This window comes from Saccostrea cucullata, unplaced genomic scaffold (assembly GCF_032062105.1).
Source record: "Saccostrea cucullata isolate Sc308-1 unplaced genomic scaffold, CSIRO_AGI_Scuc_v1 ctg2710, whole genome shotgun sequence".
Taxonomy (NCBI): Eukaryota; Metazoa; Mollusca; class Bivalvia; order Ostreida; family Ostreidae; genus Saccostrea; species Saccostrea cuccullata.
Window position 1 is genome coordinate 90,137 of NW_026922109.1, and position 23,598 is coordinate 113,734.

Sequence of the window (23,598 nt, forward strand, 5' to 3'; positions counted from 1 at the left end):
CATGTTTGTAAACATGAGACTTATATATATCTGTTGCTTTCTCTATGCATCTGTGCTGTATTGTTTGTGTGTGTGTGTACATGTGTTTTTATATATATCTTTAACTGATATGTCCTCTAAATGAGAATGTGTGCTGTATTGTTGCAAGTAATTCTACGTTTATATAGTGCTTTGTGTATTTTATTGTTTTCCTGTTATATATGTATATGTTAACAATGTCAGTCAGAAGCTCATTAGAGCTTGTGTTACTTTTTAATTACCATACTGACTTTAAACAAAGCTTATCTTATTATCTTATCTTACCATAGATTTTCTTTAAAACTTGACCCAACAAACATATGTGATTTTACTTAACTCAATTTTATCAGATAGTACATGGCCAATCATTTTTGTTCTATGTTAAAATACTGATATAATTAGATCCTCTATTGTTTTCCTACCAGAAGTGTTATAATTTTAATAAGCCTTATAGAAACGTGATGTTTCTGCAATATTTATTTTTAAAAAAATAGGGGTTTTTTACTAATCCCTCTCGTATTCGTCAGTAGGTTTTATTATAAAGTTAAGAATAAAAAATATCAAGTTATAATCTTGCATTAAATAAACGATAAGCCTATGTACATAAACACTATTTTGTGAAAAAAAAAAAACGAAAGAAAAAAAGGAATAGCTTACATGTATTACGACTAATCCCCTGCTGAGCTGTCACACCGGCCGTGTGCTCCTTGTTTTGATGGGAATTTACGGGATAAATCGTTGTAAATTCAAAGTTGAAATGATGGACTAATAATCAGTTTGAAAAACGTCAGTTACATTTGACCAAATGATAGCTGTATTTGCTGACAAGATCATTGTATTGACCATCGAACTTACGAAATAATGACTTTAAACGATTTGGCATGAAGAGGGGATGGCTGAAATTCAACAACTGATTTCCTATAAAAGTGACTTTGAATACCTGATGATTTGAACATATTTTATTGCATATACTTTACAAATGGGATTGGGCAAAAGTTCTAAAAACTTATTACACCCTCTCCCTACTTATACATTATACCAAACATATTTACATACATGGGTTTCAACTTAAAATGAAATAACTCAAAAAAACATAATATATAATAATCAAAGTAAAACATATTCAATAGAATACATTCCATATGTAATAGACATGCTGTATAAGATTTACAATTAGAAATAATTATTGTATCAACCAAATCGTCCTGATTTTTTAATAAAAGTTTGTACAATTGAAAATAGGTATTCATTTTCAACATCATTTAACGATTTGTCAACCCAGAGTAAAATGTGAGTATCGACAGTGTGTAATTTACTCATTCGCAAAAATTTGTCAAAAAATTCTTTCCTGGCTTCTGTATATTTTTTGCATGAAAAGAAATAATGATGAGTATCCTCTACTCTTCCACAAAAACATATTGGACTCAAGATTACATTGCATCGAAAAAGATCGCTATTAAGCACACAATTATGTCTAAGCCTCGTGTGAATTATATTTAAGCGTCGAGTTCCATAACTAAAGTAAGAGGGTGGCATTTGTTTATTGTAAGAAATAGAGTTTTTAAAAATAGATAACGAGGAAGAATTTCTTACATTAAGAGGCAATAAGTTCTATTCTTCAATAACAAGGGGAACGAAAGTTGACTTGTAAGCTTGCAATCTACATTTGGGTATATTATAATTCTGCGAGTTGTTCGTACTGTAACTTGATGAATTACATCGTAAGTTTGGGATTATATCAGTTAGATATTCAGAAACTTGGTTTTTATCAATTTTATACATTGTAGTTAGTCTAGTCTTTCTCCTTCTTTCATGTAATGGTTCCCATCCAGTTTCAAAGTAAAGAGCATCTTTAGAAGCTAACAGAGTTAAACCTGTGACAATTCTAGCAGCACATAGTTGTAATTTTTCTAACTTTTCGCTGTCACCTACATTACGTCCACCCTACACCAAGGAAGCGTATTCTAACTGTGGCCTAATAAAGGTTGTGTAAATGAGTGAAAGAGTTTTTCGGTTGACTACAAATTTAAGTTTTTTTAACAGGCCAAATTTTTATATGCATTAGCTTTGAATACCTACTACTAGTATCAATATGTTATATATCTATATATATGCTACCACGGTCATCACCAAAACGACCAAAGGACTTACAACTACCGAATTTAAAAAAGGTTTTAAAACTCAAGTATCATCAGTACCTTGTCAACAGCCTTCTTTTGATTAACCTTTGAACTTCGTACATATTCGCATAGCATGCTCTTGTAATTGATGAAAAAATAGGCAGAAATAACAAAGATATTGATCTTAAAAAAGCACAAACAATTAAATCAAGTCTTTTGAATATATGACTTATACATAAAGGCTAAATACACTTAATAGTACAGTGAATATCCGGTGATAGAGTTCATCATTTTTTTCCTAGTAATATATATATTTTTTACGTGGATTGATCACGTCAAGGCATCTGGGCTTATAATAGGGAAATAAAAGCTGCGATAAAGTTAGTAAAAAAAATGGCAGAGAAATGTATACTCAAATACAACTCAAATGATGATTCCTACATTGATCCTATAATTGAACAGTTTACCAGACATGTACAGTAAAATGTAATCATCCATAGTATGTATGATTAGTGGATTTTTTCGGGGAAATACTTAACCCTGCAACGGGGTATTTACTTTTTTCAGTAACTACTGCAATCCTTATACTTGCACTCTTTACAATTAATACAATTAAAGAAAGATTAAGCTTAGGGACAGATGATACAAACAAAGAAGGATATGGACATAACGAACAGTATTCAATATTAAAGTCCATAAAGCAATACAAACTAGTTCTAATTGTAACGGTGACCGTTACAGATGTTCCCCAAACGCTCCCCGAGTCCCTTTTTGCGGCAATTTCCTTTAAAACATTTTTTAATATGCGCAGTTATCGCAGGATTTCATAAAAGAATTTTAAAAAGCTACAATGATATCAACATTTAACGCATTGCACGCAAACGCACATGCATGCACATGCAAGATGACCATGGCATGTTGTCTAAACTATTAACATATCTTTATATTCCAGGAATCAATAAAAAGGCATAAAAATATAAATGTTACCGTTGTTCAAATACATTGTAAATTTTTCGCATTGCGCTTGCGCAAATACATGCAAGCACGTCCTTGCATTCAATTTTGATAGTAGTATCATGAAGGAGTCGATTATACCTATACATATTCTAAATTCCATCCTGTTCTGTTGAGAAACAAGAAAGTTACAGGCATTTAAAGTTTCAGCCAATCAGATTGCAGCACACTTAAATTAACGTGCTTTTATGATAATTCTTATATATCATGCTGTAGATTTTCATAATGTATGACTATCTTCAAAATTTCAAATGATTATGACGTAAAACAAGAAAGATATTGAGATTTTAGTTTTAGCCAATCAGAGCGCAGCGCACATGCATGCGCGTAAAATATTGCTACTTTGACCATGTCGTCTTGTTGATACTACTTATATATCCATGCATTGTGAGTTTCAAAACATTTCATCAAGAAACAAAAAAGTTAAGGCTTTATCCATTATATTGGTAATTTCACATGTTGCACGTGCGCGCTCTTGCCAGCACACGTGCATGTACATGCTTTCATGAAAATTATTATATATCATGCTGTAGATCTTCATAATGTGTGACTAAGTTCAAAATTTCAAAGGATTATGACGTAAAACAAGAAAGATATTGCGACTTTAGTTTCAGCCAATCAGAGCAAAGCGCACGTGCATGCGCGTGAGATCTTGCTATTTTGACCATGTCAACACACATATACTACTAATATAAACTTATATTATAAGTATCAAAGCATATAATCAAAAAATAGAAAAGTTACATATCTATCTATTATTTTGGTCATTTCATGTGTTGCACGTGCGCGCTCTTGCAAGCACGTGCACGCAAAATGACCTTCGTTCCGCAAATCTACATAACATGCCTACTGACCCTAAAAAGGTTTCACCAGAGTCGGACGTGTAGTTTACAAGATCATTCGCGGAAAAGATTTTCCCAGGAAGAAGAAAAATAATAATAATAATAACTAGAGCAAAGCTCGTTGCAAAGCAACGAGTAGGTCTTCCGTCCTGTTCGACCGGAAGTAGCTTTCATTTTTAACAAAAATGAGAAATAACGCCAAAAAATGGGTTGAATCATCTAAAACTATGTTAATTAATGCAGAAATAAGCCATTTTTTGCTACTTCCGGTTTGACCGGAAGTGACGACGACGGACGGAAAATTAATTTTTATGCTCCCAGAGACATATGTTACCCAAAAACTTCCCAAGCTCGGCAAAAATACGCGTTTTCCGACCACTTCCGGTTTTTCCGGAAGTGACGACGCCGGACGTATTTTGAAGACGCCAAAAGATTAAGCTTAACATTTTGGACAACTTTGCTTCTTTGATGTATTACAAATTGTCGATACGTTTTGAGATATAAAGAAAAAACTTTCGGCCCCTCTAGGCCCTTAATTTTAGGGGCCAGCCCTTTTTACAAGACATCATTTGAAAGATCTTGGAATTCTACACTTCTTTTGTTCTATATGTTTTAACAAAATATTTCCAGGTAAAAAGCTATCGTAGAAAAGATGTTAAAAATTTTGAAATTCGCGATAGGTCTATTTTTGGGCCATAGCGAGCGTCGGCGCTTCGTACTTCCGGTAGTTGTGATATACAAAAGGCACTTCTCCAAAGTTTGCTCTAGCATCCCTTAAAAATTCACACTTCTATCTTCAATGGTTTTTGAGAACATTGCCGGACAAAGTGACCCTCTAAAAATGACAAAATCGCAGAAATCTCCGAACCGGAAGTGACGTCATCAAAACAAAAAAATATATATCTAGATTTTTTGATGTTCTATCATTCCTGAAAGTTTCATGAAAATCGATCAAGGCGTTTTCGAGAACTCGCGTGCACAAAATATGTAAGAAAAAAAATAATAAAAACTGTGGAAAAGAAACCTAAGAATAACAGAAAGGTCTTCCGCTGAAGACGGAAGACCTTAATAAGAAACAGAGTAAAAACAATATGTTCCCCAACTTCGTTTAGGGAACATAACTAGTGCTGATTGTAACGGGAACCGTTATAGATGTTCCCCAAACGCTCCCCAACTTCCTTTTGGTGCCTAATTCCCTCTAAGCTTCATTTAAGAAGGCAAACTCTATGCTTCTTAGACTTTAACAACGTTTTTTCTTTCTAAGTTTACCAAGAATATTGCAGATTTTCGCATTGCACGTAAGTGCATGCGTATGCAAAATGACATTATCATTTCATCTCAACTATCAACATACTTTTATGTACCTAATATTAAGGCGTCTAATCAAAAAAACATTCACAAATACGCTAAATCAAGTGAATTTGTTACTTTACGTGCATGCATGTGCATGATGACCATACCATTTTGTAGGCTTACATTATGTCTGTCTATGATCTAAATCCCATCATGTGTGGTTGAAAAACAAAGGAGTTATTGCCATTTAAAGTTTAAGTCAATCAGATTGCAACGTACGTGCATGCGCGTGTTTTCATGACATTTGTTATATTTCATATTGTAGGATATCCCGTTATAACTATGCTCAAAATTTCAAAGCATTTCGTCAAAAAAAAAACAGAAAAATATTGAGATTTTTGTTTCAGCAATTCAGAGCAAAGTGCACGTGCATGCGCGTGAGTTATATTATCAACACTATTAATTTATCTTTATATAATGAGTTTCATATAATTTCATTAAGAATGTAAAAGATATGGCAATTTAAATATATTAGTCATTTTACTCATTTCACGAGCCCACACGTGCACGCGTTTGCGCGCAAAATGACCTTCGTTCTGCACACCTACACTTCACACCTATTCAACCTTAATTTTTACCATGATTTGTAAGTTTTGAACAAAAAAAATGAAAATGAGTTAGTATGCAGTTTTTCATTGCACTCCTTTGAACATAATACATGTATGCGTTGTTATTTTCGAGATTTTTAGGTGTGTTTGTATTTTATGTCCTTAATGATAATTAGTGTACTTATTATCTTTGTTAGAAATATAAATATAAAGTGAATAAAAGTTAATTGATATTTAATGACCACTTAGAGCATTACCTTGATTGGAAAGTCGTGTCAATGTGTTAACAGTTCTATCGTATTTGTTGTTACAGATAGCTTGGGAAAGTCAAATCTATATTGCTAATGAATGAAATATTGGAAAATAACGAAGTTTACTAAAGCTCAAAAGACCATTAAACAGTGCAAATTTGAAGCAGAGCAAACACGCACCTCTGAAAGATTAGAGGTTGGATGGATCAGGTACCATGGAGGAGTGAAAATTCCCTTCATACTATTTACACTATATATAGTTTCAAAATAACAGGGAAATTAATATAGAATGAAAGAGAAATACATACCAGCGATTGTAAATACATATATCTGAATTCATGGATTGTAGATTGACATAGAATGAAAGAGAAATACATACCCGCGATTGTAAATACATATATCTGAAATCATGGATTGTTTACTGGTGACAATATTAGGAAACAATTCAACATTTTTTGTGCGTAAGAAAAGTAAATACAAAATCAAAAGAACTCTAGAAAATTACAAATCGAGGAATGAAATTTAAGAAATATATCACGATTCAGATCAAAAAGAATTATTATATTTAATTAAGAAAGACTTAGCCATATAGTGATAAAGTTCATAAAATCTTAATGAACAATGTGTTGATATTAAACATGACAACAAGGAGAGGCGAAGTCCTCTTCTCATTTGAGTTCACATTTATGATCAATATTCCTTTTTATTCTACACATATTCACCAAAAGGTGTTGATATGAATAACATTAATCTAAAATAAGAACGTGTGAAATCTCATAAATATTGGGGAAACAAACTAAATTTGCTTTCTATAATAGGAGCTCATGATGATTATAAGTCTAAATCTGACTCCTCCGTTTTACTGCAGATCAGGTTATATTTGAAAACGTATATATAGAAGTGTATTAATGTAAAATCTTGTTAAGAAGTGCGTCTTATAGAAAAGAAGATTTAGTGAACTTAATGTGTCATTGTAAATTTAATCACTTATGAAATATACATACAATATATTTATCAAGTAACATTTGATTATTTGCTGATGGGACATCTTTGTATACTACAATACAAACATGTATTACTCTTCTTACATTGACCCTTACTCTAGATCTTTAATAAACAAAAGCATTGTTCAAAGTCTCTGTAGGTTTTAATAGTAAGAAACCTGTATAATATGTTGATTTTACAAGAAAAATAAGTTCAGACTGGATATGGAGGTAATTATAAACGCAGAAGGATCAAAGCTATGCATGGGGGAAATAATTCATAATTTCAAAAACAAATTCGATATTAAATCACTCCTACATGGCATCTGATTCAACCTCTGATTTTTTTGGAGGTCCATGTTTTCTCTGCTACTATTTTTTGTATTGTTTAGTTGGGAGTTTGAGCTTCAATACTGTCCATTATATTAATATATTTGTAATATTTAACTTGAGTATACCAAAAACTATGTCTAACTCAACTGGACTTTTGCGAGTAGCACTGACTTTTACAGTTGAATATTTACTTTGACATTGAAACCTGTATCATGTACGGGAGTACAGAACTGAAAATATATATGCGAAAACCTTTCCAGTGGTCAGAGATGTATGGATCAGAGTTCAGGTAATTGTCATTCTCTTCAAGGACGACTTATTTGTGCTTTAGAATTGTCCGTTATTTCCGTTTAATTAAATGTTTAAGCTAAATATGTAAATCGTAAAAGAGATCACATGCAATGTCTTAGTGTAAAAGTAAGCCAACAATTATAAAAGTAAAGGCTCCTTTCAAAAATTCACTGTAAATAGTTTTATTCCCTCAATCATAAAACTTTGGAATAGCCTTAGGGAGGATGTCAAAAACTCTCATCTCTTTCAAGTTTTAAAGCAAAGCTTAAAAGTGTGAGGGCAACTACCAGGTAATAAACGATGTGGAGACTCTTAATTTAGTTAAAGAAAGATAATACTTTTTCGGTTGTTGCTTGCCATCCAAATCCACAATTTAAAAATCATATTTTTCTGATGTTTAATCAGATAAAGATGTAAATTTTATACTAAGGATACTGAACATTACCTGATGAAATGTCTTTACATGTAATATGGCGACGGAGTGTGGAATGAAATTTATCGGTACAAATATAAATGATATTTTCAATGTTTTTGGACTCAAAACTCTGTTAATAGGAAAAAATTTATATTCCTATCATTCAAACTCCTTATTTTGTTTTTATTTATAAAATTTAAAGATGGCGAATCTTGACTTTTTATTATCATATTCATGTGTGAGTGTAATAATTTACTCTTAGACTTTCTCTTCCCTTCATATACTTGACATGCATAGCCTCTGGCCGTTGCCTGATCCTTATTGCATTATTCAATAAAGTAATTTCAGGGGGCCGACTATAGTTTCCATTGCGCAATATTTCGCGCATCATACATGTAGTAAAATGAAGCGTATCTACTGTTTTAATGCAACTTTTTTCGCTTAATAATTACAATTAAGAAAAATTAAGAAATTATAGGTACAAAAATGTAATTACAATTTGATATGACTGATTTTTTAACCGATTTTGCAATTGATAGATAGGTTGACGTCGTTGCAGTGTGTTTTTGACGTTATGATAATCTGTAGCTTTTAAAGAAGGGGTAATAAAAATATTATTTAAAAACATATAATAAACATATGCTCTTGAAATTTAAAACATAGAAATTTCAGAATATCACCAATATTTTTATTATGTTTTTATGTGAATCCATTGTGTACGTCATATTTTGTAATGATACTGTATAAAAATAGTAAAATTTGCTAATGTTTTTTTGCATTTTGAGATACCCCTTCTGGTAACAAGAAGGTAGAATTTTGTGTTTCTTACATATATTGTATAATATAGTATTACTTATCAAATATTATAGTTTGAACAAAATGTCTATTGTAGTATTTGTATAATTTGCTTTAAAGTTCTAAAAATTGGCATTTTCCTACATAATCCTATAGTAAATGTACCTGTATTTTGAGACGGTCCCTCAAAAATACCTGGACGGTAGATTTCCCCCAAACTTTGCATGTACACTGAAGTTGATGTACGTTATATATGGCATAAAAATGAAGAGTTTCGCTATTGTAGTTTTCACACAATAAAACTATAGTCGGCCCCCTTAAAATATTTTGTTTGATATAAGCTTTAAAAAGGCGACTGATATTATAATTATGGATATGGCGATAACGAACAGTATTCAATATAAAAGTCCATTAAACAATACAAATTAGGAGCAAAGCAAACACGGACCTCCGAAACATCAGAGGAGGGATCAGGTGCCATGGAGGAGTGAGCATCCCCTGCTTGCCAGTCCCACCCGTCGTGTGCTCCTTGTCGTGATTGGGAAATAACGGAAAAATCCGTTGTCAATTCAATGTATAAATAATGGACTTACAATTGATATGAAAAACGTCATTCAGCATTTGACTGAATGATAAATAGTATTTGCTGACAAGGTCATTGTATCGACCATAGAACTTACGAAACGGTGACTTTATACGAAACTGCTGATATTCCTTTTTCATCAACTTGTTTGTCAATAATTTACCTCGTTTTAGAAAGTTTTCATACGTAGAGCATGCTCTTGCGTATCGAATCAACTGAGAAATTGCTGCATAAGTAAGAGAAGTTGACGATAGAAAAGTTAAAGTTATCACGTTTATCGTAGAGCTTGGTTGTTAGATTACCATCAACGTCTTTTTCAAGTAAAATATCCAAGTATGAAACATATGTGCCAGACTCTGTGGTACCTTTTATCTCTAGCTCAAAGGATATATCGTATCAAGGTAGGAATAGAAATTACCCTTGTTAATTGACAATACGTCGTCGATATATCTAAATGTCGAGTTGATGGCAACGGCAAGTGTTCTCTTAAGTTTCTTGGAATTTTTTATATCCATATCTGATTTATACCACTTCCTGAATATATTGTTGCACAGTACTCTTGAAGTTTTCCCTTCACTACTGCTAATATCTTAGTGAGGAGTAACGAAAGAGGCTTGGTTGAACATTTACTGGAACCCGCGATGTATCTTTGTAGGGATTTTTATGAAGTTTCGGATTCCAATATATATAGGGTAGTTCAAATTCATTTTGGGTCTGTGGAAAATTAAAAATATTTAAATTGACATATGAATCTGAAGAATTTCTTCCATGAGTATAAGTAGGATTACCACTTGTAGTATTAAAACCAAGTTCTTCTAAAATACAATTTATATAATTAGCCTTACAAACTAAGACAATGTTGTTACCTGCTTTGTCGACAGGGACCAGTACGTACTGATCATGTAATCTATCTAATTCTTTTTTCACTTCTGGATTATCAAACACAAAAGGATAAATGGTTTTCATATTGTTCCTCAATCTTTTAATACGCGACTTTAACATGGATCTGATACATTTAATCCATTCTGACAAGGTGTCTCAGTCTTCCATTTCATATCCGAATCTATAATATTTTTGAGATTACGACGCCAGTTGATGGATCGGGGTTACCTATATTTAGGACCTTTTACAATAAGTGATCTAAGGTCCTCATCATTAACTATATTTACGTCACCTGTAATTACGTGTCCAGCAGGACTATAGTTATAGTGCGAAGAAGAACATGAACATGATGGAGGATTATGTTTCAGATACTCAGTATCCAGGTCATGTAAAGGATTTTTTGTAATTAAAAAGTTTGGAAGCAATGGTCGATGTAACTGTACGAAATACAAGGCGTAATAGTAATAATAATAAGAAGAAATAACGAAAAAAAGAAATGTTCTACCCATGCAACACTCAAATAAACTAAGAATGCTTAAGAATAGAATGGGGTGGGGCTTTTTGAAAATCATTTACATCATTTGCTAATTAGGGGATAAAGAAATTCAGTCCATGTTTGCTCTGCTCCTATTTTGTATTGTTTTGTGGACTTTGATATTGAATACTGTTCGTTATTTCCATATCTCTGTTATTCTAGAGAGATGTAAATGAAATTATATCATAGACTGTAGCTCCAATGGTTTGTACTAATAATAAAGGAAGAGGAAAGTAGCAGCTAGGACTTAAAACTTCACAAAAACAATAAATAGAATAATGACCCTTTATTAAGTCACTTTTTTGCAATAAGACTACAATTGTGGTAGTAGCCTTTGATAAGTTTTTACAGAAATTTCAATTAATTTAACAATGGCAACATCAATCATCAAAATCAAAAACATAAAACTATTTATTATGCATCTTAGGAGGAATAGCATTTTGAAAAATTGTGTACGGACAGACGGACAGCTAGACGGACGGACGACGGACGCATTACTATCGCATATAAGCTCTTCTGGTCTCTGAGTAGTAGAGCTTAGTAGAGCTTAAAAAATCCCTCCTATAACGAATGCATCAATATGAGACCTCGGTTTATGCAGTCTCATCCGAAGGACAGTCAGCGACTTTTGAGTAAATCGGTCTAACCACTGTGACATAAAGAGTTGCTAAACGATTGTTCATTTAAACAATAAAATGCTTTCTTTGTTTATTATTACTCCTTATTGCAGAAAAAATACATAACCCGCGTAAGCGGGCGTTAATTCCAGTAACAAAGAAAGATATTTTTTGTTTATATTTATATCTGTTTCAATAATCATTTTAAGTAGGATTGAAAAGATGAATTATTGTATTAATGATGCGAACGTCTTTATACGTTTCATTGATGGAACAGTGACATCTGTAAATGTAGTTCATGCAGTGATAAACGCAATGGGTTTTCTTAAGAAATAAAGAACCAAATATTCAGTGGATGTAAATATATTCTTATAGTACTAGATGCTAACTCAGATCTAGGTCTGTATTGTTTGTGGAATTTCGCTAATTATTGGTCGAATAATCTACGAACGAACACAACACTTGCTTAGGAGGCACAGAGGAGGAACAACAGACTAAAGCACAATCCAAAGTCAAGCATACCTCAATTCTTCGACTGACAAAAAAGATGATTAACGATTAAGGAAAAACAAAATCATCCAAAAAACCCTTGGACTTGGTTAAAATGTAAGAAATATGAACATATTCAAATCATTACAGATCTAGAGTAAGCAAATATTTTTTTTTAAAAATTAATATACTTTTATACTTTTTTTAAATTCTCACGTTTACAAAAGGATACTGAATTTTTGTAACACAGTCTGTTTAGGTGTGATTTCCCTGCATTCGATTGCGGTTAGTACTCTTCTAAAATATCTCTCTAATCTCCTGACAAGTTAACATTCAATTCTATATTTATTTTATTAATTTATCACAACATTTTGTATTAAACTTCAAAAGTGACTGTTGAGGATTAACAACATGATAAAGATATTTTAAAAATAATCTGGACAATGTTATAGCGGTAAAACATTGACTTTTCATCCCTTAATTTCAATGACTGACATTTGCACTTGGGTAGGACACGTGGTATTTTTGGGCTCCACCCTTTGCCTGCTTCTGGACCAATGAAATATACGCGATAAGGACCGCTTTACGTCTGGGATTTTAAAAGCGTACAGGAAAGGGTTGATAAGGCTGTTCAAATAAAGGGGCGTGGCCACGTACATTAGGACTTCGCCTTGCTTGTAATGGTCCTGCTCTTCTTCACTATTTCTTGTTGAGACTAAAAACACAAAGATACCTGAAAAATAATTCAAAGAGAAATCAGAATATAAAACCATCCGTGAATTGCTCAATTTTACCTTTGATTTTAGCAAAACTACGTCATCAGATTTAGAGAGGGGTGATAAGAATGCGGAACATTAAGTAACAAGATTAGAAATATATGTCTTTGGAAATATACAGCCTACGACATTTCTATCTCTTACAAAACACTTAATAAAAACAATAAAACAAGCGGGTACACTTCGATGCGGACACCGAGAAAACAATGGATTGAGATTCTAGATTGAAATTCGTTTTCATTCCATCTCAGCTACGCTAGAAGGCACATTATCACCGATTGATCCAGAAGACAAATAATTTCAATTATATATTTTTCTGTCCGGCGTTTTAAAGAAATATATGAAGGGACAAATATTATATTTCTGTTTGGTATGATTTATATAAGTGTGTGTTGGGGGAGGGGTTGGACACAGACGTCAGACACATCTAGATAGATAAGCACGAGATTTGCATATTAGGCCTCCTTGGCTCCTTACCTATGATATCGACCTGCCTAATTTACATTCCGGTAGAGTTATCAAGAAATCAGCTCCGCTAACTTTCAAAGAGTTATTACAGAGAAAAAAATTAGAGTTGGAAATATATGTATTATTAAGCTTTTGACGTCGAGTAACGCCAAGGATTGATATTTTCGTTTTAGTGCTCCGGGTATGAGTGTGTGTCCTTTTTGAATCTGAAAAAAAAATAACTATTTGTGATTTGTTTTTGTTTAAAATTTGCATATGTATAAAATGAAACATTAACCCTCGTATTCTGCATGATTTCCAGATTTTTTTCAGAAGCCAGTTATTGCCTGTAACTATGAGTTCTATCTAGGATGTTTTATTCTTACCCACTGGTACACTAGTGATGAAGTTTAATCCACATACGAGCAGAACAGCTCTAGTTGTCTTCAGAATTTGTCTATTGTATGATGCCGTTGCCTTTCCTGTGAATCCTTGCGGATGCAAATGCAGATTACCTTTAGACAAAGCTATGAATGTAATGTGTCCGTATATCAAACACTGACAAAATAGGGCAAAGGCCATGAATGTAACCAGGGTCAAAAGATATTCCTTCTTTAACACTCCGAAAAATGAACATTCATTGTATGGTATGTGATCGTGTATCCATGTCATAGATGGGACGCTTAAACAAAAGAAAAATAATATCCACAAAATACCTAGGTAGAACTTGACAAATTTCCCATTCTCTAGCCTGATGGCGTGGAAAGGCGCCATGATTTTAATGTAGCGATCCAAACTGAGGCCTAACAGCACGTGACATGACGTAAAGATGACGCTAGATATCCCTGAACTACGAAACAAGCACTCAAAAAAATTCATATGCCCGTTCATGTTGTAAATCACATTCCACAAAATTAGAATTCCGGCAAGGTTGTCGGCTATACAGAGATGAAGAATGAAATTCAAAGAATTATCCCAGTGACGCTTTTTCTTCAGAATCAAGATGGCAGCCAGCGTATTACAGAAAACCGTGCTGACACCGATGGCGGTGCATATGACGTTGATGATTATATACAACGTGGAAAAATGATTCATAATAGCAATACATACGTTGGAAATGTGAAAATCCAAATCACGTGAATTCGTCTCATTAAAATATACTTCACCAGAAGTTATTCTGTTGGTGAATTCATTTTTTCAGCTTAATTTCTGTTTAATCTAAAGACATCCTGGAGCAATCACTTGTTGTTTATCGCCATTGTATTATTGGTATAATTAGTCCTTTGTTTCACTTGTGCAAGAGTTGTCTCAGAGATGAATGATAAATAAGTTATTGTCAATTAAGTCATTTCAATATTGGGTCTCTCGATGGACTTCATTATAGATCAATATTTCCTCAAGTTCTTTGAAATAACTGGTGCTACGCGTCATTTGCTTTCACTCTACATCTAGCCGGAAGTACATTAACTTCTTAAGTACAAGGGAGAAGCCAATTTGACGAACCGGTAGTGATGTAGCTGTTTTAAAGGCAAAGATGAGCGTGGAAAATTAGATTTAAGCTTCAAAGTATCAAATAGAAGCACTTCAAATAGAGTTATATTGATTTTGAATGTAATATACATGTATTATATTTGATTGTGATGTTTAATATTGAATTTCAGGATAAATTCATAATGTTCGATAGCAGTTTTGGGATTTACTCAAACTGGACAAGTAATTATATTGATTCTTTTGTTTTGAACATATTTTATTGTACCATTAATAAAGGGATATTCACATTGTTTCCGGAGATGGGTAGAAAACAAACATGTTTCACCAAGATTCTTACCGGAATTATTTCTCCATTAACAAGCCTATTTTCCTCACCTTTGCTATTTCAGTTATCAAGTGTAGGTAATTCAAGCTGCAATTTTATTTAAAATACCCGTACAATGCACAGATGCAGTAAAAATGATTATCTCAAGTCACTGTCTGGAGTCCGTACGGAAGAGAATCCATGACACCTGATCCCACCTCTGAGTTTTTGGAGGTCCGTATTTGCTCTACTCCTTTTTGTATTGTTTTATCAAAGGCGTTGGAAGCAAATTGAAAGTAGGGGGCTATTTAAAAGGGGGGGGGGGGGGGGCTAAATCACCAAAAAAAAGGCAAACCTCAATTTTAAATACTTATATGTCTATCTTTGCCAAAAAAGGTGTAACGCCCCCGTAACCCCCCCCCCCCCCCCCCATCGGGATTTTGACACCTATGTCACAGGGGATTTTGATCTTGAGTATACTGTTCCCCTCCATATGTTTCATTGTACATTTTAATTTGGACGTAAATATCAATATTTTTTAAAATTGTGTTAAAAACTTTTTATTTAAAAAGACTATTTTTCTCCCAGAACATGACCAATATCGTATGAAGTGAAGATTTTAGATTATATCGCAAGAATCATGTTGTTTTGGAGAAAATTTGTTAAAGTCATATTTTTACTATTATATTCTGTGGCGATACCCCCCCCATTTGCCCCACACACACACACACACACACACATGATATAAAATAAATAAAATTGAAAATATTGACTGCTAATAAAATATTCTCTCATTTAATTGATTTTTAAATGTTTATAATTATCAAAGAATTTAACAGTAGTTAAGGTTTATGAAGATTGTACCTTATATTAGCCTTTAATCAAACTACATGCGTGTACGACACTGTCACCTTTTCTGTTGTACATTAAATAACAGATAAAAATTAATTTATCTACTTGTTTTATCGAGATATTGTGACATATCTGCCTAATTCGTGAACAGGTGTGTACATTAAAATAAAACTCAATACAAAGTGATTATATGCTACTTTAAAAAAAAATCAAAAGAACTTTTTAAAAGTTATTGATTGATAAATGTACACTATTTTTTAAAATCAGTCAAACAATTTTTATATAATAATAATTAATGACAAAAAATGTTTTTGTTTGATCCGCACCATAAAAAAAATGTTTACAAAAATGAAATATTGTGGTTGTCTTTCTTACTGTGCACACATCGAAAATGAAAGTAACATTTTTCAAGGAACAGCTTTATTTCAGAAATGGAACATCGGGGTTTTTTTTTCAGTTGACAATTAGTGACATACCTATTTAATCATGGGGGACGATGATAAATTAGAGATGGTATGTATCATTTTGTGAATTATCAAGATCCCTTCAGTTAAGATGTCAGCTTATACTGCTTGATTAAACATGTTAAATATCAGTGCACGTATTTTTTTTTTTTACTTCAACATGTACTATGGTAATCTTCCTTATTTCTTCAATGCTGATCACGGTCACGTAGCAACAGGGGGCCACTTTTTTTCCCAACATTATTTTTACTATTGGAAATGTTCATTAAAATATTAGCCTTATACTACAGGAAATTGAGATCAGGGAAATTTAGTAAAAAAATGAGACTGTCTATCTGACATACTTTCTATTTATCAATAAAAATAGGCATTAGATAAAAATTTAATTTGGACAAATTTCCTTTGTTTTTTCGAGATATACCTGGTGACATCACGATCTGCGTCTGATGTCCGTCTGTGAACAGGTGTGTACATTAAAATAAAACTTTTCAATACAAAGTCTTACTCAAGAACCACTGGGCCAATTTGAGTTATATAATAATGATTAATGACATAAAAAAAAAACTTGGTACAAAGCATTCTTGGGTGAAGGGGAATTTAAATTGTTAAAATGAAGGGACATATCCCCTCGCAAGGGGAGATAATCAAGAAAAGACAAAAAAAGGGTTGGGTCTTTAAAAAATCTTCTTCTCAAGAGCCACTGGGCCAGTAAAAAAAATGTTTACAAAAATGAAATATTGTGGATGTCTAAATTGTTCACTGTCACACCCCGAAAATGAAAGGGCCACAATGGGGAACAAAGTTTTTTTTAGAAATATATGGAAAAATCGGGTTTTTTTTCAGTTGACAATTAGTGACATGCCTATTTAATCATGGGGGACGATGATAAATTAGAGATGGTATGTATTATTTTGTGAATTATCAAGATCCCTTCAGTTAAGATGTCAGCTTATACTGCTTGATTAAACATGTTAAATATATGCAAAAATCTTTTTTCTTTTACTGGGCCAAAAGTGAAGCTATGGTGGAAGCATTCTGGGGTATTGTCTTCTAAATGTAGGATCATGACCCCCGGGGAAGGGCGGGGCCATTATAGGGAATCAAAGTTTAACATAGAAATATAAAGGAAAAATTTTTGAAAATATTCTTCTCAGGAACCACTGGGCCAAAAAAGTTATACTACAGGAAATTGAGATCATTAGGAAGTTTAGATTTCAAAAAAAATGAGACTGTCTAGGGTGGGGATGCTTTCTATTTATCAATAAAAATAGGCATTATGACTCGAAATAGGATTTCCGAGTTTGGACAAATTTCCTTTTTTTTTCCTTTTTTTAAATTTATTTTTTTGCTTGTCAACTTTTTCAGGTAAGTCAAAAGAATTTTTCTCTGGCTGCCCCCCCCCCCTTTCCCCACAAAAACGATGCTACGTGGCTGGATCATGTATGTCTCAAAAAGAAAATTACATTAATAAATAAAAATTCTATACAAGAAAAATAAAACTTGGCTGTACATATAATCAATGAAAATTTTGAAGTTGTAAAAACTTGTCTTGTCTTGTATTTTTTCATGTATATACATATTGATTAATTATTCAAATTAACCTAATAATTCAGATCACCCGGGTCCGTGAGTTGTTTCACGGACGATTTAACAGAGAGGAAGTCCGACGCCTCCTTGACAACCATAACTGGAACCAAGCAGAAACTGTAGATTTTGTCTTCACAAGTCAGTGATTTAATCAAATTAACAGAAAACAAACAAAGTCAGATTGTGCATATGCATTCAATTATTTTTTTTAGTTTTTTATCACTAGAGCTGCTAACATTGTATCATTATTTTTTACATTTTTGTTTCAGATGAGCCTTCGGTCGTTACACAGTTAATCGCCGGGAAATCGGAGGTATCTTGAAAACTCATTAATTATACATGTACCTTTATATATAAGAGCGGATCAAGATATATATATCTTTTAAAGAAATTCCTCGATCCCCTCGCTTCTAGATCCGTGCATTGAATAAAGTATTTTGATTTTTTTAAAACAAGGCCTTGTTTTGTAAATTTATTAATTCTGAGTCGTATAAGAAATATACATTAAATGTTTATACAAGTTTAATTAAATTTTAAAAAACCCCGTTTCTGACGATTTCAGAAAGACATCGTTGGACTTCAGGAGAGTGAGTTACTCCGCCTGAATGCAGAGAAGGGTAAAATTCCCAGTAGGCGGCGACAGTTCGCGTGTGAAGCCTGTGACAATGTATGGTGGAAGAGGGTCCCCAAACGGAAGCCGGTAAGTTTATAACCTTACCAATATCTACCTTCGAATCAATATCTAAAGAAAAGAAGCTGGTAAATATAATTAACTTTCCTTTCCATATCAGGTGTCTAAGTGTAACAAATGTCTCCGGAAGTTTGACCCAGTACCGGAAGACGAGGAATACGGATGGGCGGGTTTTACCTGTTCCTGTGGGAACGAATTTAGGTAAGATATTCTCACCTCTATATTTTTTAATAAAAAAAAAAATCAAAACAAACGATAAAGGATACTAAGATGCCAGATCTTTTATGTTAGAATTATGAGCCCCCAAATATGTGTCAAATTTTATAGCTTGATCAGGACTTGGGGCCATAAGACTTAGACGAGCTCACTTTCGATCTCAGTCTCACTTTTCCACTATGCATATATTCCTTTGGAAAAAGTACGATTTAGATCAAAAGTGGGCTCATCTAATTTTTATGGCCCCCAGGTCATATCCGTCAAAAACTATATTTTCTTTCAAGTGGGTACGGTCAGAAAAATGTCACCACCAGTAAATGCTACAAATGCAGTTCTATGGCTCTAGCTACCTCTGTACGGCCTCCGGAAGCTAGGAAAGACCGGAAGTCGCGAAGTCGTCATAGCTGTAGCGCTCCAGACTGTACACATCGCCAGACAGGGAGCGAACCAAGAGGTGCCGAGTATCAAAACACAGGATATAGAGGTAGGGGTGGAAGAAGCCAAAGGGGTGCCGGGTACGCTAATCCTTATGCCGAGTATAATGGACAAGGATATTACAACAGTGGTGAGAGATGTGGTTATTAAAAGGATTAAAAAAGTTTTAACTCAATTTAAAAAAAAAAAATGAATTTTAAAATTTACTTGTTTTTTTTTTATGGTTAAGGCCATGGGGTAGTTCTTTATGAAAGAAATGGCATGCCTGCACAACAAGAGAGTGAGTATTCGAGATGTCATATGGAAATTTCAGTAAGGGGAGTCATAGAGGAATAAATTATGAATTACTACAAAACAAAGATTGAGTTATTTTGGTTTTTTTTATTTATAAAAATGTTATCAATGACTATAATGTAGGGCTTAAATAAAGTATAGACTGGTGAAGTTTAAACAGTTGAGAATCAGTTTTCCAACAACATTGCATTTTCGGAAAGGTACTGCTCCTATCTGTCTATCAATTGTCATGGCAATACGTGTGTTAACAGTGTGAAGTAAACCAACCCGGTCCATGTTTTCCATTTTTTTAGGTCACAGTCCCAGCACGTGTGTCCACCCTGAGTCCCGACAGTCCAGCGGTAAAAAGCGCGTGATCGTTCCCAGCATGCCCCACCGGAGTTCCGGGTCGACCGTCGACAGTCTGATGTTAGATGACGACGAGGCGTCATCTGTGCTGTCGGGGTATCAACCCAGTGTCGACAATATCCCGGAAGTGTCGGACGAAGAAAACGAGCAAGGCGACGAGTAACGTTAATAGGATGATGATTATAGAAACTTTGCAAACAATTAAATATAATTAATTAAGCCAATCATTAAGATTATCAAGATTGAGATTTTCACCGATTCGTGTTTTTCCTCGGAATTCTGGTTAATATAACTTTTGGTATAGAAATCTGAATTTATTACAAGAAAATTGGCCATAAGTCCTCAATATTATAAGCTACCACCTAACGAAACAATTTTAAAAATATATTTCTGTTAAATTTTGTTGTTGTTGTTGACTGGACATAATGAAGCATTCCTGGTGATGAAAAGGCAGCAAAGTCATAGGAGCAGTGTTAATACCGAATCATTCAATCCGCAATTCCAGAGTTATCTTTCTTGTGAGTAGGACCAAAAAGTGATATTCTAGAGACATGTCTGAGTTTTAATGCATCAATATGAATATCTAAGGACATGAAAATATTTAAAATTGGAAAATTCATTTGGAAATAAGCGGAAGGAACTATATTGTATTTCACTTAACTTTGCCTTTTCCATGACGAAATACCCTGTGATTTATCTTAGAAATATTTTATGTTTTATCAGATCGTCATTTTACTTCCTGTAAAAAATAAATATTTTTTCCTATACAAAACTGTGATGAAATTACAGAAACTATATTTAGACAATGAAAATGATTTTATTGCTTTTTATATGATAATTTTAATCGAAGCTAGTCATCTTATGACAATGTAATTGCTCAATCAAAATGAAATGTTTGCTTCTTATATTCATATCTAAAGGACAAATTTTGTAAAGGTTATTTTATGTCTTTTTCTGTATATAAGATTTTTCAACCCTGAGTTGTAAAATTGTGATAAAATGTATAAATGCTGTTTTAACATAAAAATCGACTACTTAATTATGTAAATGATCAACAATGCAATAAACATTGTTTTTCATATTCCTGGATTGTTAAATTTTTATTCTTTCCGGAATTTTCTCATCCTTCCAACAATTGTGGGTACATGTATATCTTGTGTTTAAAAATTTAATTTTATTAGATTTTGAACATTTGTTAAGGAAAAAATTTCCATCTACCTAACCAACTTTTTCATCTTGGGTCGGGAGGGACCAAACAATATTTTTTTTTTCAATCAAAAGTGCATCTTCGCTAGCCAAGGGTTTTCGGTCCGCAACGCTCCCCATAAATGGAACTTCCAATGAAAAGGTTATTAACTCTCCAACCAATGAAGAACATGATAGTCAGGTCAGATTCCTGTTGATTGCTTACAAAAGATGACCACCACATTATTCATTTATATAAGCATGATAAGCTAAAGAAAAGAAGGTTTCCAAACACAAAAAGAGAAAACACTGTAAATTATCACAGAATTAAAGTTAAGATATACTGAGTATATTACACATGTACTTTCAGTTTTTATTCCGAGTCTGAGCTTGAAATATTTGTCATCATGTCATCAAACACATCAGTTAATACTTCATGAACATATTTTGCTAAGTCATATGACCAAACATATTGCAGTACATCTTCAACAGAAAAAAGATTGCTAGCATTTTTTATGATGCATTCTATATTTGCTGTAGAAATTGTTTCCAAGTCTGTTACATATGAAGATGTCGAGTTCTGGTCTAGGGATTCTCTGAGTAATTTCAACTTATGTCTCAAAAGTTGAAATTCATCATCAGTAATGTTTCTAGTCCTACTTGTGCATTGTTCTTCAGTAACTGGATTATCTGCATTAAAAAAGACTGGATGTCTACAAGGACACTCCATTTCGCCACACTTGCATTTAGATTCGCACAAATCACAACAACAATGATCAACAACTGTTTCACATTTTTTTGTTAAATAACAATCTGCAATGATTTTCCTTCGGCAACTGTCATCAGAGATTATGAGTTTCATCATTTCATTGTCTAGTTTCTTCATCTGAGTCTTGTGACTCTTATATAAAATTAGTTCATCAGATTGTTTGCCGTCTCTACCAGCCCGCCCCATCTGCTGAACTAGGGTGTCCATATCTCTTGGAGGGGTAAAGTGTACAATGTTATGTAAATTTTTAAAATTTACACCCATTCCCGCAGAACTTGTACTCACTAGTACACGTATAATGCCATTTTCTGATTCCATATCCTTTCGAATTGTTTTTTTAACATCAGTAGTTTTACTGTGGTACATGTTGATCATATGATTCATATGAACAAATTCACGGACATACTGTACACAAGAGAACATTCCTTTATTGTATTACAGAATATCAAGTTTTTGGGAAGTCTTTACCTTTATCTTTTAAACCACTGAAAATAAATTCTAGATCATCCTCCACTTCCGAATTGTTCTTGACCTTTTTCACTGAAATTTTAATGTTGTGTCTGTCTGGACTGTCAACTATAATACAGTTATTTTTTTTAAAACAGAGATTTTTCATTATTTTAACGGTTAGTAGGACTTGCTGTTGCTGTTAAAGTAAGCACTGAGGCCGCAGGGCAAAGAGATGTTCTCCAATTTGAGATAGATCGGAACACTTCCTTTTTTCTCACCCCTATTGATCATAAGAAAAATTTAGTAAATGACTGGTAAACTAAAATACAAAAACAATTAAAATGCAAAAATCTAATGTCAGATAGGAAAAGTGAACGTTTTATATATGACCACATATCTTTTAAAACACTGAACTCTACTGACTGTGTGCAATGCTATCATCATGATCAATTTGGATGAAACTACTGTTAAAAGTCCTTGAACAATAAAAATAATAGCACTGTTTACAATATAGTGGATCAACTTTATCTCTCACCATTGCAATAGTGTGTGCTTCATCCACTACTAATAGGCCAACTTTTTGGAAAATACTGGGTGACGAAACGTATCTCTCCATTTCGTACTGTCTACAATAATTTCTGGACTCCCGTAAATGAACTGATATTTTCCACCAATAATTTCATTCAATGGCATTTTAAGACTGTCAATGTAAATGGCAGACAAATCTTGTTTAATCTATCAACCTGTTCTTCCATAATGCTCTGGATTGGAGCTATCACTACGTATCACCATTTCTTTGTTCAGAACACCCATACTTTGGTAGATAATAATCTTTCCGCTACCCGTTTTCGTTCCTACGAATACGTCACGTTTGTTCATTAAAGCATCTATTGCTTCTTGTTGAAAAGCATTTAATTACCGTCTTCCTTGGAAGACGGTATAGTATAGTTGAAGTTTTTTACAGTCTTCGGACTATGCACTTCCTCTCTTTTGTGATTGGTAGAAATTGCATGATGAGAAAATTTTCAATTATTTCATTGGTGGAAATGCTGTTCAAGGCAAGGGAGATAACTTTCTGATGATCTATTTTTCATACGACTTAACAATTTTGCAAGATTTCCAATCTTAAAAAAATGACAAAACGAACAACAAAATCAGCAGTAATAATTTCTTAATAACATGATGATTTTTATAGCAATAAATAAAATTGTCTCTTTAAT

The 23,598-nt window shown here is 33.1% G+C and overlaps 1 protein-coding gene across 2 annotated transcripts; it reads left to right on the plus strand.

Annotated features, from left to right (window-relative positions):
• The first annotated feature begins 16,318 nt into the window (after positions 1-16,318).
• LOC134261196 (shiftless antiviral inhibitor of ribosomal frameshifting protein homolog) lies at positions 16,319-20,425 on the plus strand. Of its 2 annotated transcripts, none has more exons than XM_062743644.1 (8): positions 16,319-16,452; positions 18,017-18,128; positions 18,260-18,303; positions 18,553-18,690; positions 18,782-18,882; positions 19,182-19,462; positions 19,562-19,612; positions 19,920-20,425. In XM_062743644.1, exons 1-8 carry the CDS (start codon positions 16,426-16,428, stop codon positions 20,135-20,137), a joined length of 972 nt encoding a protein of 323 aa, XP_062599628.1. In that variant the 5' UTR covers positions 16,319-16,425; the 3' UTR covers positions 20,138-20,425. The 2 variants fall into 2 exon arrangements, with proteins under 2 accessions (XP_062599628.1, XP_062599627.1); XM_062743643.1 differs by lacking the exon at positions 16,319-16,452 and adding an exon at positions 17,222-17,302 and having other exon boundaries at positions 19,920-20,208.
• The last annotated feature ends 3,173 nt before the right edge of the window (positions 20,426-23,598 follow it).